This window comes from Cariama cristata, unplaced genomic scaffold (assembly GCF_000690535.1).
Source record: "Cariama cristata isolate BGI_N322 unplaced genomic scaffold, ASM69053v1 scaffold6104, whole genome shotgun sequence".
In the NCBI taxonomy this organism is placed as follows: Eukaryota; Metazoa; Chordata; class Aves; order Cariamiformes; family Cariamidae; genus Cariama; species Cariama cristata.
Window position 1 is genome coordinate 425 of NW_009613392.1, and position 13611 is coordinate 14035.

Consider the following 13611-nt stretch of genomic DNA (forward strand, 5'->3'; position numbering starts at 1 on the left):
ATTCCGTTAAAATTTTATTGTGAATCTTTAGCAGCTGTTATAACCAATTCTTTTACCGCCAGAATCTGAGTTGCAAAGAACCTGGCAATGCCATCTCTGTGGCCAGTAGTTCGCGTTGGAGGCTTTGTCCTTGTGTGTGCTTGCTCTTCACTACAGGAATGTGTTGTGGAGACTTTCTTACTATCATCTGAACAGGGGCTGTAGTGTGGTCTTACCACGTTCAGCAGTGATGCCTGAGGTATATATTCTTACAGCAGGTATTTGTGCTGAAGTGCATCCCATGTCTTCTCAGCTGTGCTCGGTGAGATGCAGCATGCATGTTACTTGGCTGTCGTTAGCTCAAAGGTTTTTTTTCTTTCCCTCACTTATCTATTGTTTTTCACCCTCCCTTTATTTCCTTTGGACACTTACACCCGTATTTACCTTCCATACACCTCCTGCTTTTCTTTTAGTGACAAACTTTTCTGGAATGGAGTAAGATGAACCCCTGGGGTTGTTTTCAGCCTCTGTTGATGGCATGGCATGAAAGAGAGAAGCATAGAGAGCCCTTGTTTAAGCTGAAGCAAAACCAAACACCCCTCCACAGCCCCATCTTGTAGTTATGGCTCATGCCCAGTGTTTAAACGGACATAGGTGTTACATATGTTGAAGTTGGAGATTTGCTTATCGTACATCTCCATGTGTAAGGCAAGTCTTTAAGTCTCTGTTGCTTGGGATGCAGTTTGTCTCTGGCTGCAGGGAATGAAAAAATTAAGGTGATGGGGTGTAAAAATGCAGACATTTCTCAGTCTAACAATTGAATTAGGTCTTACGTTCTTGGAAAAGAAAGATTGATTGTTCTGAAAAAAGAGTTGTTTTAAATGCTTTGTTTATTTTTTCTTTAAGAAACAACAGCTATCCTTAATAATGATCTCAAAGCACATCTAAAATGAATGTGTGTTTGGCATCACACCAAACCAGTATTGGGCATAATCACGGGAAACGCCTCTCCAGCTGATGCTAGCAGAACGGTGTTGGGCAGCTTGTGTTTGCTCCCATCTGCCTGGCTGAAATTGTGAGAGAATCTGGAAAGGGTTAATACTCTATTGAATGCATGGCTTACAATTCCATCATTTGTTTTTTAGTTTGGTGGTTTTTTTTTTGGTTTAGTGACTTACATAATTAAGATCCTGAAATTCTCTTACATGAGTGATGGCACACAGAGGCAATGTTATGCCGCCTCATTATGCTGAAGCATTTGTTTTGAATTCTGGTGTTCACGGAGATAAATGCCATGTATCAGGCAGCTGCTATTTCTTCCTGAGTACATATTCCTTAATCTTGACATCTCCCTTTCAAAGACTGACCCGGTCTTGACTGGAGATCAGCAGCATTTGATCCAGACAACTTGAGAGTGTTCCAGTGTGATGTCTGAGCCTTTTTGCAGAAGAGATATCTGAAAGCATACAATTGTTACTACATCTCATAGCACTACTTATAAGGTGCAAAATATGAAGTTGGAAAATATTAATATTGTAGTATCTTGCTTTCGTCTGCTGTTTATGATGAATTTGCCATCCATTATTAAACCACTATTATCCCTGGCTGTCAACTTGATGCTGGGTGCTATATTTGTACTGTTTGCATCAAACATGCTTGGATAAGAAGTTTAAGTGAATCTAATACAAATATCCCCATTGATGTAAAGTAGCTTTTTAGTCTAATGCTTTTATTTTTTTTATTTAAAGTGCCAGTGAGCAATACACACCAAATAGAATGTGGAGTTTTTTTAAATGTTGAGACTTGTGTGTAAATAAAATATGAAGTTTACCTTTGCGTTAAGGAAGATGCAGAGGTTAATTGTAGCAATTCTAAAATGTGTTCCTGTCGCTAAAATGGAATTCTTTGGGATTTATTTATTTTTATTCCTCTTGCATAGTAGTGTAAAGAAGTCAAATATTCTGTGTGTGGATATATTTAAAATGTCTTGATGTGTCCTTATGGTCTTGCTGGTTTTGTGTTTGCTTTAGATAATGCGGTGCTAACCTTTATTTTAATGCTTTTAAAATATATTTAAAGTGCGAAAAGTTACTGCACTATCCCTTTATTTTTTTTGTGTTGCCTTAGGGCTGGGATATTTTTTGCCTTTTTAGCTTCCTTTTAATTGGAAGTGTTTCCACTTTCACAAGTGAAAGTGAAAATGCCATTTGATCCAAATGCTATGCCGTCAATAGCAACCTGCTATTAATTGCCAATGTCTTAAAGCATCTTTTTCTTTATAGCACTCTTTGATTAGATTAGTAATCAGTAATACATTCTTCAGGTTTTATAAATGAAAAGTCTACATAGACACAAGAAACTTGCTAATATTTTAAAGAATTACAGGCAACGTAGGCAAAACTTAGTAACATGGCTTAATATTCCTTAAATAGTTTGAAAAAAAATAAGGACTGCGGTGAGATTTTAAGGGACCTATAACAAGTCAAATACTAGAAGCTACAGAAGCTGGTACTTTAGGATGGTGTAACTGTGGGTTTTACCCGAGATTCTGTTAATGCTGTGTTATTCCATCATTTGCAAGTAAAGAATTTGTGTTCAGCTTAAAAAATGAGGTACCGGGTTTGAGCAGTTCCCTTCTCGTAGCCATCCTGGGCAGCCGACTTGTTTTGTTAGAGGGTATAGGGATTAAGTAAATTTAAAAAGGGCATCTCTTTAACCATAACTCTGTAACATTTCAGTGAAGAGAAAGTGATGGTTCTGTTATTTGTTTATAGAAAAAATATAGGAAGGCCAGGAGTGGGAGGAAAACATCAGTAGTTGAGGAAATCACGAAGTTGAAAACTTCTTTAGTAATGTTTGTTACCTTTGTAATATTGTTAGCATTTTTTTTAAAATGTTTTGGTTTAATGAATAAAAACCTGATGAGATTATGATCCATGTTTACTGTTAGGTTTACTTTCAAGCATACCTGAATTCTGAGTATAACCTGCTTTTATATTTTACTTTCTCTCATAAAAAGTTTCAGTGTTAAAATCACTTGCTTTCAAAAATAGCAATAAAGTAAAATAGACTTTAAAAGTTATTGCCTCTCATCTTCACAGAGTTTTAGAAAGGTGGATATTGCTCTTTTCTGCTTTACAAATGGAAGCTTGGTGGAAAGTTAGGATTTATTTTTTTTTTAAGAGGCAGGAAATCTGAGCTAGTTCTAGGAATCAGCAAACTTCAGTTCCTTTTCCTAAAAGTCTTTAGCAGAATGGGCCCAAATTGTACTTACTTGACTGAAGGGGGGGAAGATACTTTCACCATGTAAAGTTGCACTGATCTTAAGGTTAAATTCCCATTCCACTTGTCCCTCCGCAAAGACGAAAGAAGATGGTACCTGTTCTCACACCTTTTTCTCAAGGGGGAATGGGCAGAATAATGGCAAAAGTTCATCATGCATCTCTGTATGTGGGCCCTGGTAAACAGAACTTAATCACTGCTGCCTTTTAGATCCTTGTTCCAAAACCAGCAGATCTTAGCAGGACCATTTGGTAGTACAGGTGTTTTAGATCAAGCTGTGGACAAACATACATTTCTATCAAATCAGAAGGAATGAGTTACCTTTACGGTGGCTGCGGGAAGCCAAGCAGTAGCTGACTCACTCTAAAGGCAGCATGGTGCAGGCAGGTATTTACATCAGCGGGCTTTATGTGAAAGCAGGTAACTTATTTCTTTTTTTAAACAAATGTAAATTTACAGAATCACAGAATCGGTTTGGTTGGAAGAGACCTCTGGGATCATCGAGTCCAACCTTTGCCCTAACACCACCACGTGAGCTAGAACATGGCGCGAAGTGCCACGTCCAGTCTTCTTGAACACCTCCAGGGATGGTGACTCCACCACCTCCCTGGGCAGCCCAATCCAATGCCTAATGACCCTTTCTGTGGAGAAATGCCTCCTCATTTCTAGCCTGACCTTCTCCTGGCACAGTTTTAGACCATGCCCTCTTGTCCTGTCATGAGTTGCCAGGGAGAAGAGGCCGACCCCCACCTGGCTACCCCCTCCTTTCAGGTCGTTGTAGAGAGCGATCAGGTCTCCCCTCAGCCTCCTCTTCTCCAGACCGAACACCCCCAGCTCCCTCAGTCGCTCCCCATCAGACTTGTGCTCCAGACCCTTCACCACCTTCGTTGCCCTGAAACTGCATCTCATAGGGCCACAGCATTTTTGACCCAGTGTTTAGAGCTGTCTCTGGTATGTTGTGGAACAACAGTTTTAAGTTCATATACTTTACCTTGTTTTTTGTGTTAGCAGTAGAGTAATTGCACCTTTCTAGTTGATGGCTGGTTTTGTTTACTTGTGGTGCCCTGGTGGGGGTGGGTGTCATGGACCAGAAGCGAAGGGCATGTGTGGGGTTTGCCTATTAAATGAGGTGCAGAATCCTTATTCTACCAAACCAGCCCCCTCAGGGACCAGCAAGTTCTAGAAGCACGTAGGCATGCGTGGAAGCAGCACTTATTGGAGTTAGACATGACGATCAGGAGTTGGACTCTGATCCTTGTGGGTCCCTTCCAACTCAGGACATTCTGTCGTTCTATGATTATTAGTCCAAGCTCAACTGCAGGGCTTCAGGGCTGGATTTGGCCCTTTGGCCAAGCCTGTGGTCAGGGAGGTGTGCCCTTACTTGTCCTCGGCGGTTCCAGGTTTTTATTTCAGAAAGTATTAATAACTTCATGAATAAAGGAAGAAGAAACATTCCTTTAAAATTCAATTTCCTAACAAATGGACCCGCTGAAGGTGCTCTAAAATCTCATAAAAGTGTATGTGAAAAATGAACTTTTTAAAAGTGGGTTTGAACTTCCATAAATTACTATGCATGTTATTTCCGAAAGCACAATTAATATGATATTACAAATATGTTGCTATGTTATTGTAAAGGACCACAATTCTACAGAAAAAGGTATTTGAGTGTAGGTATAAAATAAATAAGCAAAATTGAGTGATCTATAATAGCTAATGGCAATGCTGTCCTTGGAGTGGTATGAGAGTGGCGTACTTCTTTTGTTGAGTTCAAACAAAAAAGGTTGGGTTAGATTCCCTCAAATTTTGGACACGTTACTTCCCTTCTGTAACGGTGGCTGTAATGTTCATGGGCTGGTTTCACTAGGAGCTACACTGGTACGAATTACCTGTCATATATCCACGCAGCATCGCAAAAGCTGCAGTGTTGTTTGGCTCTGTCTGCTTCTAGGCTTGGATTTGAACATGTCCTCTCTATCGCCTTCACAGTTAAAGATTTTATATTTCCACATTTTGTACCTTCACCGTTAGAACATTTGTCTCCAAAATATCAGCTGTTGCGATAGCTTTTCTCAAAAAGCATCTTAATGTGAGGTGGGAAAACAAGCAGACCTGAGAAGTCAGTGGCATTTCTCTGTCTGTGACTGGAACGCTGCATCTGGATTTGCCTTTGTGCTGTGTTGCAAAGTCGACAGCTAAAATACAAATGCAGTCATTAAATGAAGAAAAATGTTCAGGATAATTGGATTAAAGCAGGGAGTTCTGTACAGTATATGACTGGGGAGGGCAAGTAATTTTATTACCTCTGTTTTAAGTTATTTAAATTCTGGATGGCCGATGGTCTTCCGGCATACAAAGAATGATGCAGATGATTAGGTTTGTAATGGTATTGTTAATTGTTTCAAAAATAATCTAAATCTGGGTCTATGTGCTGCCATCAGAAACTAGCTGTGCATTAGAGTTCTTTAAAGAGTTCAGCTGTGGGCACCTTTCGAAATGAAATGACTCTGAGAACGGTTTCATTGAGAGGTTGGGAAGGAGTACAGCTGGTGAGCTGCTGTGGTTCGCTGTGTAGATACGAGCCTGTTTCACGGAGGAATTCGGAGCGCACAGCAATGGGCTGTAGTCCTGGCGAGAGCCCCGCGCTGCCTAAGTGTGTGTGTGAGATGAAAACATCCCGAGGCATACTTTTTTTTTTTCAGTTTTCCGGTAGCCCTTTTATTCCCGTTATCTCTTCTAGTAATTCAGTGCTATCCGTATTACAATCTCTTTTTTTCCTGTTGTAATTTTCTTTGCCTGTTTTGCTGGCTAGAAATGGCTAAGCGGTTGTCAGGAAGGATGTCCCTGTGTCGGCGCCGGAGGCTGTTAATGACCTGAAAGTGCCCAGGGTGGGCTGCTTCAGAGGACGTCTTCCCGTAGGTTGTAATCCCGTACTGCTCTTGGGAGCTAAAGTTCAGTTACAGAGACTTCACTATCATACTCTTGTGTTAGTGATGCTAAAGGAGTAATTGCCACTTTGCCTCATTGCTGGTGACTTCTCTTCATGGAGGAGAGAGAGGAAGCCCCTACTGAGTGACCTCTGCGTGTTACCATGTCTCGCCTATGCTCTGTGCCTTTCACCTCCCTTCTGTTGAATCTGGATTATCAGCATTTTGAGAGAGATGTTTTTAAATTTAATTAAAGTGCCAGCCAAGTTCTGCTTGCTCAAAAAAGTCTTTCAAGTTTGTGATGCAAGTTTGTATTTATAGCATTAAAATGGCTGTGTTGTTTGTTTTCTTCTCATCTAGGTGCTTGAACTGGGATTTGATTTCTCATCCTATGGATCACTGAATGAGTAACAGATGGCCTTGCCTCGTCTTACAGGCGCTTTACGCTCCTTTTCAAATGTCACTAAGCATGAGGATTACAGTGAAGAATTAGCTGACTTAACGGTAAAGATTTTTTTTTTCTTTTCCAAGGCATAGTTGTACAATATTAGCATGTATACAGTAAGAATCGCAGAATCGATTTGATTGGAAGAGACCTCTGGGATCATCGAGTCCAACCTTTGCCCTAATGCCACCATGTCAGCTAGACCATGGCACAAAGTGCCACGTCCAGTCTTTTCTTAAACCCCTCCAGGGATGGTGACTCCACCACCTCCCTGGGCAGCCCAATCCAATGCCTAACGACCCTTTCTGTGGAGAAATGCCTCCTCATTTCTAGCCTGACCTTCTCCTGGCACAGTTTTAGACCATGCCCTCTTGTCCTGTCATGAGTTGCCAGGGAGAAGAGGCCGACCCCCACCTGGCTACACCCTCCTTTCGGGTTGTTGTAGGGAGCGATCAGGTCTCCCCTCAGCCTCCTCTTCTCCAGGCTAAACACCCCCAGCTCCCTCAGCTGCTCCCCATCAGACTTGTGCTCCAGACCCTTCACCACCTTCGTTGCCCTTCTCTGGACTTGCTCCAGCACCTCAAGGTGTTTTTTGTAGTGAGGGGCCCAGAACTGAACACAGCACTCGAGGTGCAGCCTCACCAGTGCTGAGTACATGACCCTGCTCCTGCTGGCCACACTATTCCTGATACAAGCCCAGATGCCATTGGCCTTCTTGGCCACCTGGGCACACTGCTTTCTTCATTAACATTTCTGCTTTATAAGAGTAGGCAAGCAAGACTGGGCAGAGTGTGTATAGTTTCCTGTGCATTCCTTCATCGTGTCCTCACGCAAAGTCAAATTTGCTGTAGCTTTGTGATTTATGCTAGACCCTCACAATCATGATGTGCTTTATGGACAGGGTTTCTTGGCTGTGCTAGTACAGCCCTGTTATTTCATCTTTCAAGAAGTTGGGCTGGGCTGGTATGTTTTTAACTCTGAGCTTATGCGGAGCTGGGGAGCCAAACGTTTCCATTTGAATATTAAATTCACCTTGGACTCTTGTTGGGGGATGTTTAGAACAAATTTAATGATACTGAATTTAGGTACTTCCCCCCCTCCGAGAAATAATGCATTAAAGCAATAGATGGGTTGTGAGAACCTGTAATGTGAAATGAATTTGGAATCTTCAGAGCTGTAAATCTCTTGAAGTTGCCAGATTTTGGCTTTACAGAGAATTCTGCCTTGGAAAGAGTAGTGAGAGAGCGTGTGTGTGTGTATCCTCCTCCTTCCTTACACTCAGGAAAAAAAAAGCTGATAGGGAAACTGCTTGCAATCATTACTATATACTGACTGAATGCAATTGGAAAGAGGTGTTCTTATCTGGTGTTTCATTTTAAAGGAACCTCCATACAGTAATTTCAAATAATAAAAAAAAAAATCCAAATATTTTGCATTTTCAGAATAAAAGATCAAAACTACATGCGCAGTTGCTGAAGTCTGATCTTACTTGGAAGAAGATAACAAAGTTTGTCGATGACAATTTGGACAAAAAAGATCACCAAACTGTAAATAGTGATTTAAAAACTATACTACAAGCTGCAAAACAAATAGGTACGTTTTCATTCTCTAGTACTCTAATAATACACTGTTTTGTTGGGGTGGTGGTTTCTGAAGCTGCTTTCTGCCTGCATACTTTGCATACTGGTACAATTTTAGTTCTACCTTGAAGCCAGGCTTGTCCTGAAATATATTTGAAACTCCAGTTAATCTGATATCTAAATGCACAATTTGGTCACCTGTTTTATTTTGAAATACAATTATGTTGTTATGTGGACATTCTTGCTTTTTGATAGTATTGTTTTGTAGTGTGTGGTATGGTTTGTGATCGACTAGTAAGCAAAAGCAGCAGCTTCTTTTGGAATGGCAGTACTCGGAGAAAAGAACAATCTTGGTGTTATCTGCTTTAATTCCATATGATTGGTATCATGAAAAACTGGACTGCTATATGGCAGATAAAAATGTAAGAAATGTTTTCTGCTTGAAGTGTTTGGTGTTGACGAGAGAAATAAATAATGAATTGCACGCATCTGGAATTAATCTTTTAAAACTGAAATACATTATGGCAAAGAAAGTGTGAAAACTTAGTTTTGATTGGAAGCTTAGTTTTTGATCGACAGACTTTAAACTAATTCAGCTTGTACTGTTAGCAGATTTCAATTTCAGCTCATAAACCAAGCACATGGCTCAAGCTCTAGCTGTCACACATTTAAGAATTTTTCATTTCAATCTAATAGGTGTATTTTCTCCTTTTCTGATTGTGTTTCAAATGTCTTGAATAGATCCCTAAGTAAAAAGACTGAGAGAATTAATATATAGAAATATTTTTGCCTTTTTTGGCATCATAGACCAGAGGTTTTTATCATAATACAAATGTTAACCTGCCTCACTTGTGTTTCTGTTTCTCGACAGTTCTTTTGGAAATAACTTGCAAATTGAGAAAGAAACAAATATCTAACTGGACTTTCAAAAAAGGCTAGACAAGTTATTTGTGTCCAGCATGTAGTAATCAGTTGTGCTGTACAGTTACACAGAAGATGTCTCTTCAAGCTATTAATGATTGTAATGGCTATTGCTTTACTGAGTCATCAGAAGAAAAATTTTCAGTATTTCTCAAATGACTTTAAAAAATTTTTTAAATTCGTCTGACAATACATGTGTTCTAAACTTTGCTTTGGGGTTCATTCTTTCCATGTTAGTGACATAACTCTGTTATTTTTACAAATTTGATCCTAATTCTTTTTTTAAATCCTGTTTTTTCTGAATGCAAGTAGTAAAGCTTGTGCTGTTTAGTAGACTTTAACCTGTTGTGTTATTTTTACAAATTTGGTCCTAATTCTTTTTTTAAATCCTATTTTTTCTGAATGCAAGTAGTAGAACTTGTGCTGTTTAGTAGACTTTAACCTGTTTAGGCCAGAAGGGAAGCATGTGGCTGCCTGTCTTTCAGACAGACCTCTAGGAAGGGCCATCTCTCTGCCCCAACTTGGGTACCTCTGCATCGGTGCACAGATTTCAGCTGGCACTTGGGATACACGAGGTTTGGGGGGAAAGTCATGTACGATGGAGTCTGTGTTTGCATCAACTGTCAGTGCCTAAAGTTAATAGGGAAAAGGTGCGGTCTGTATTGATTAATAGGTCTGTATTGATTGAGAAGATTTACATAGTTGTTTTAAATATCTACTGAGTATAGTTTAGTCATAAGAGGTACTGGAGTAAAATGTTCTCTAAGTTAGGGTTGTCGAGTATATAATAATTATAAAGTTTGCAATATAAATAGTAAGACTATGTGTAGTATAGCAAGTAGGAAAAAATGTCTGCTGATGGAAAAAAAAGGTTGTGAGCAAGTAAGTATTTGCCATTCTTAACTGCAAATGTTATCTATGAAAATAATTTGGCAGATTTGTATTTTCTGTATTAATGGCGAAATGAGTACTAGCTGTGTGAATAATTTTTTTTAATTTTCACTTTTTGCCAAAGATGGCTGCAAAAACTTTCTGATTTTTTCTTTTTTTTTTTTTCTCCCCTCCTAACTTTAATGGCAGACCCAGTGTGGTGGGTAGGTAGAGCAAATTGAAAGACTTGAAAGTGAGTGATAAATTTTTGTTTGTTGGAGTGGAAAGGACAAAACAAATGCATGGTTATTTAGTTAGAATTTTTTTTTTTCCTCCCCTCCTAACTTTAATGGCAGACCCAGTGTGGTGGGTAGGTAGAGCAAATTGAAAGACTTGAAAGTGAGTGATAAATTTTTGTTTGTTGGAGTGGAAAGGACAAAACAAATGCATGGTTATTTAGTTAGAACCAGTTAGAAATGATCAACTTTGACACTTCGGAATAAAGATTTGTAATGTTGTGGAGACACAAACCAGAACGGATTACAGTGACTGAGGCACAAACTGAACTGATAGTAATGTTCCAACCATCGTCATCGGAAATGTATAGTAGGGAAAAAGTGCTTGTATACCTTTCTGCTTTAATTTTAAGGAAATGAAATCTCAGCCTAGGCAACAGATACTGTAATACTGATTTACTTTATGGGAAGAAGGTCACTTACTGAAATGATCTGTTTGGCTTAAAAACAAAGAGTAGCCTCAAGTAGTGCATCTCTTGCCGTTTTGCCTGGCTCATTATATTCGGAGGGGAGGGGTAGTGTTTTTCTCAAGAGATGCTTCCACGAATAGCAGACATTGATAATAAAGGAGAATTAGCACATAATAAACCTAAGAACCTTTTCTCAAATCCTTCAGTACAATTACTGTTTTAGTTTATTAACATGTACTTCTGTTCCGACACGAGTGACTTCAGATAATGATGTTTATTTGTATGTTAGGAATACAAGACTGAGATTTATGCAGCCAAACTGAAGTCTCTTAAGTTTTTAGATGTTGTGTTTTGTGGTTTTTGGTTTGTGTTTTTTTTTTTTTCCTCTGATTCCTATATAGCTAATGTTGAGAGGAAGGCTGAACCACCTTTTGCCTTTGAGATACTTTCACATATGTGTTGTATGTGTGTGGATCTTTATCATGTATTTTCCATATGTAGGTATCTAGTTGTCCTGTAAATATCGCCTCAAATCCTCTTCAAGAACTTTTCAGCTTTTCAAAGTGCACCGTAGGTAAATTCAAGAGAAATACTGAATTTTTAGGTGCCTCCATTTATATGGTATGTCTCAAGTTACTCAGCCTTGTTCCATCTGCTTGTGCTGGATTTCTTTTGCTCTTTCCTGTTACATTGTGGTGGAAAAAACACCCTTACTTTTGCTGGGGTTAAACATGACCTAAGTCGAATCAAGTCACAAGTAACAATGTCAAAGTAATTAAGAGTATTCTTACTGATTTCAGTAAGTTTTTTTTTTTTTAACAGGCAGAAAGTGGGGACATAGTAGAGCAAATACTCAGGCCCAGAATTGAATAGCAGGGGTATACAGAGGCAGGCGCAAGACAGTTTTGATTACACCAAAGAGAATAGCCCCATTTACTATGCCAGAAGTGCCATTTGGAGGATTTAAAAAATGAATAATACTGTTCCTTTTACAATAAATAGTTTGTTTTAATAGTTCTTTTGAATTTGCCGTACCAGGAGTTAATCATGAGTGTTATCACTTAAATCATACTGTTCTCTGCTGGAGTTGTGCCGGTTGATCTTGATATAACTAAAGAATTGTCTGGATAAAGACATTTTGACAATAGCAGCTTGTAAATCTCCACAGTAAGCTTTTTAAGATGTTCTAAAAATGATGTAATCTTGTAAGAAATGCTGATTCTGCTAAAAAATGTTGGAGTAACTGACTCAACTTTTTAGAACACATTTTTTAAACTTTAAAAAAAAAAAAAAAAGTCTGCATGTTGTCCTCTTATAAAACAAACAAAAAACCCCAGTATGCTGGCTGGTTTTGTTTAGTTTATACTTGATTACCTCAAAAATTTTGCTTACTAGTGACATTTTGTTCATCATATGGTGTTTTTGCATATGTTTTCCTTGAGTACCTTTGTGAATATTTGTGTAAGAGGTAAATGAATGTTTTTCTCTAATAATATATTTTTTATTTGCATAATACAATATTTTGTAGATACAAATCTTAAGCTCATGCATTTATTTGCTTTAATTTCTTTGGGCAATTTTTCTAACTAACACACATTCTGTAGTAATGCTACTGGGAATTACTACGAGAATGTAGTAATTCCCAACTGAGTTCTGTATGTTCAGTCTGTTATGAATATTCAGATTAGACAGTGAATAAACAGTGAGACAAAGTGGAAATTTGTTACCTTTAAAAAGCTCATAAATATACTATTGTGAGTTTAAGGCCTCAGGCAAGTTTTTCTCTAACTCAGAAAAATAAGAAAGCATTGGTAATCCTTAATATGAATTTCTAGTAAGTAGAAGGATAATGAAGACAGATGCTTTATATTACCTTGTGTAATTCAGTACCTTGCAACAATTGCTGCTGCTTGTTATGGTCGTCGTTTCCTATCTCTGTTGATGAGACTTGCAGCAAGAAATTGAATACAGTTATGTTATAGGCAATGAAAGAGAATTAGTTTGAGGTGTATAAAGTTACATTTCATTTTGGTTTTGTTAACAGTTGGAGCTGAAAATGGACAAGAAGCAATTGAAAGCGGAGCTGTTTTTCTCTTTAAGACATTTCACAGGAAAGAATGTGTTGGCCATGATGAAACAAAGGTGATCAAGCAGATGTTTGGGCCGTTTCCATCATCATCTGCTACTGCAGCTTGTAATGCCACATGTCGGATTGCTTCTCACTTCACTGAAGAACAGCTTACAGCCCTCATACGGATGGCTGAAGAGCAAAATGGTGATAACAGAGTGTTCTTTGGTAAAAATATAGTGTTTTCATTTGACATGCATGATTTGGATCACTCTGAGGAGCTGCCTGTGAATGGTGAGACCGATGCACAGAAAATCATAAGCTTAGATTATAACAAATTTCTGAATAACCAGCTGAATCAGTTACAGAATTACTGTGATGAGAAGTCTGATCTCAAGTCCTTGGAAAAAGTAGATGATTCTTTTTTATGGTGTGAAGTTGGAAAATATCTGAATGAATCTCAAGGAGGTACCCCTGGAGGGCCAACAACAGAAGACCTCTGCTGTACTTTGTACGAGATGCTTGCTTCTACCAAAAGTGGCGATGAACTTCAAAATGAGGTACAGTAGTGTATTAACCATGCTGCATGTATTTGACTGTTGCAGAAATATACAATTTTTTCATACTGGATTATGACAGCATACTTTATCCAAGTATCGTATATGCTTTTCCTTTTTTTTTTTTTCTTGTCTTGAGAAAAATTGCATGGCAACATCTTAATTTACCAGGCAGAAAATGGATGCAGCATGAATTTTATGTGAATAGTCTCCTTTCCCCCATAACAGGAAGACGTTTTTATTTTTTGGCCATTTGCTCAGCTTCTCCATACTTTCTTT

At 38.6% G+C, this 13611-nt stretch overlaps 1 protein-coding gene across 1 annotated transcript; it reads left to right on the forward strand.

The window, feature by feature from the left end:
• Window positions 1-6543: 6543 nt before the first annotated feature.
• On the forward strand, window positions 6544-13335 carry LOC104160771 (activating signal cointegrator 1 complex subunit 3-like; the record flags this gene model as incomplete). The annotated part of the gene is made up of 3 exons (XM_009698986.1): window positions 6544-6689; window positions 8073-8223; window positions 12752-13335. Coding segments are annotated over exons 1-3 (825 nt in total), but the record flags the coding sequence as incomplete, so codon positions are not given.
• Between the last annotated feature and the right edge of the window lie 276 nt (window positions 13336-13611).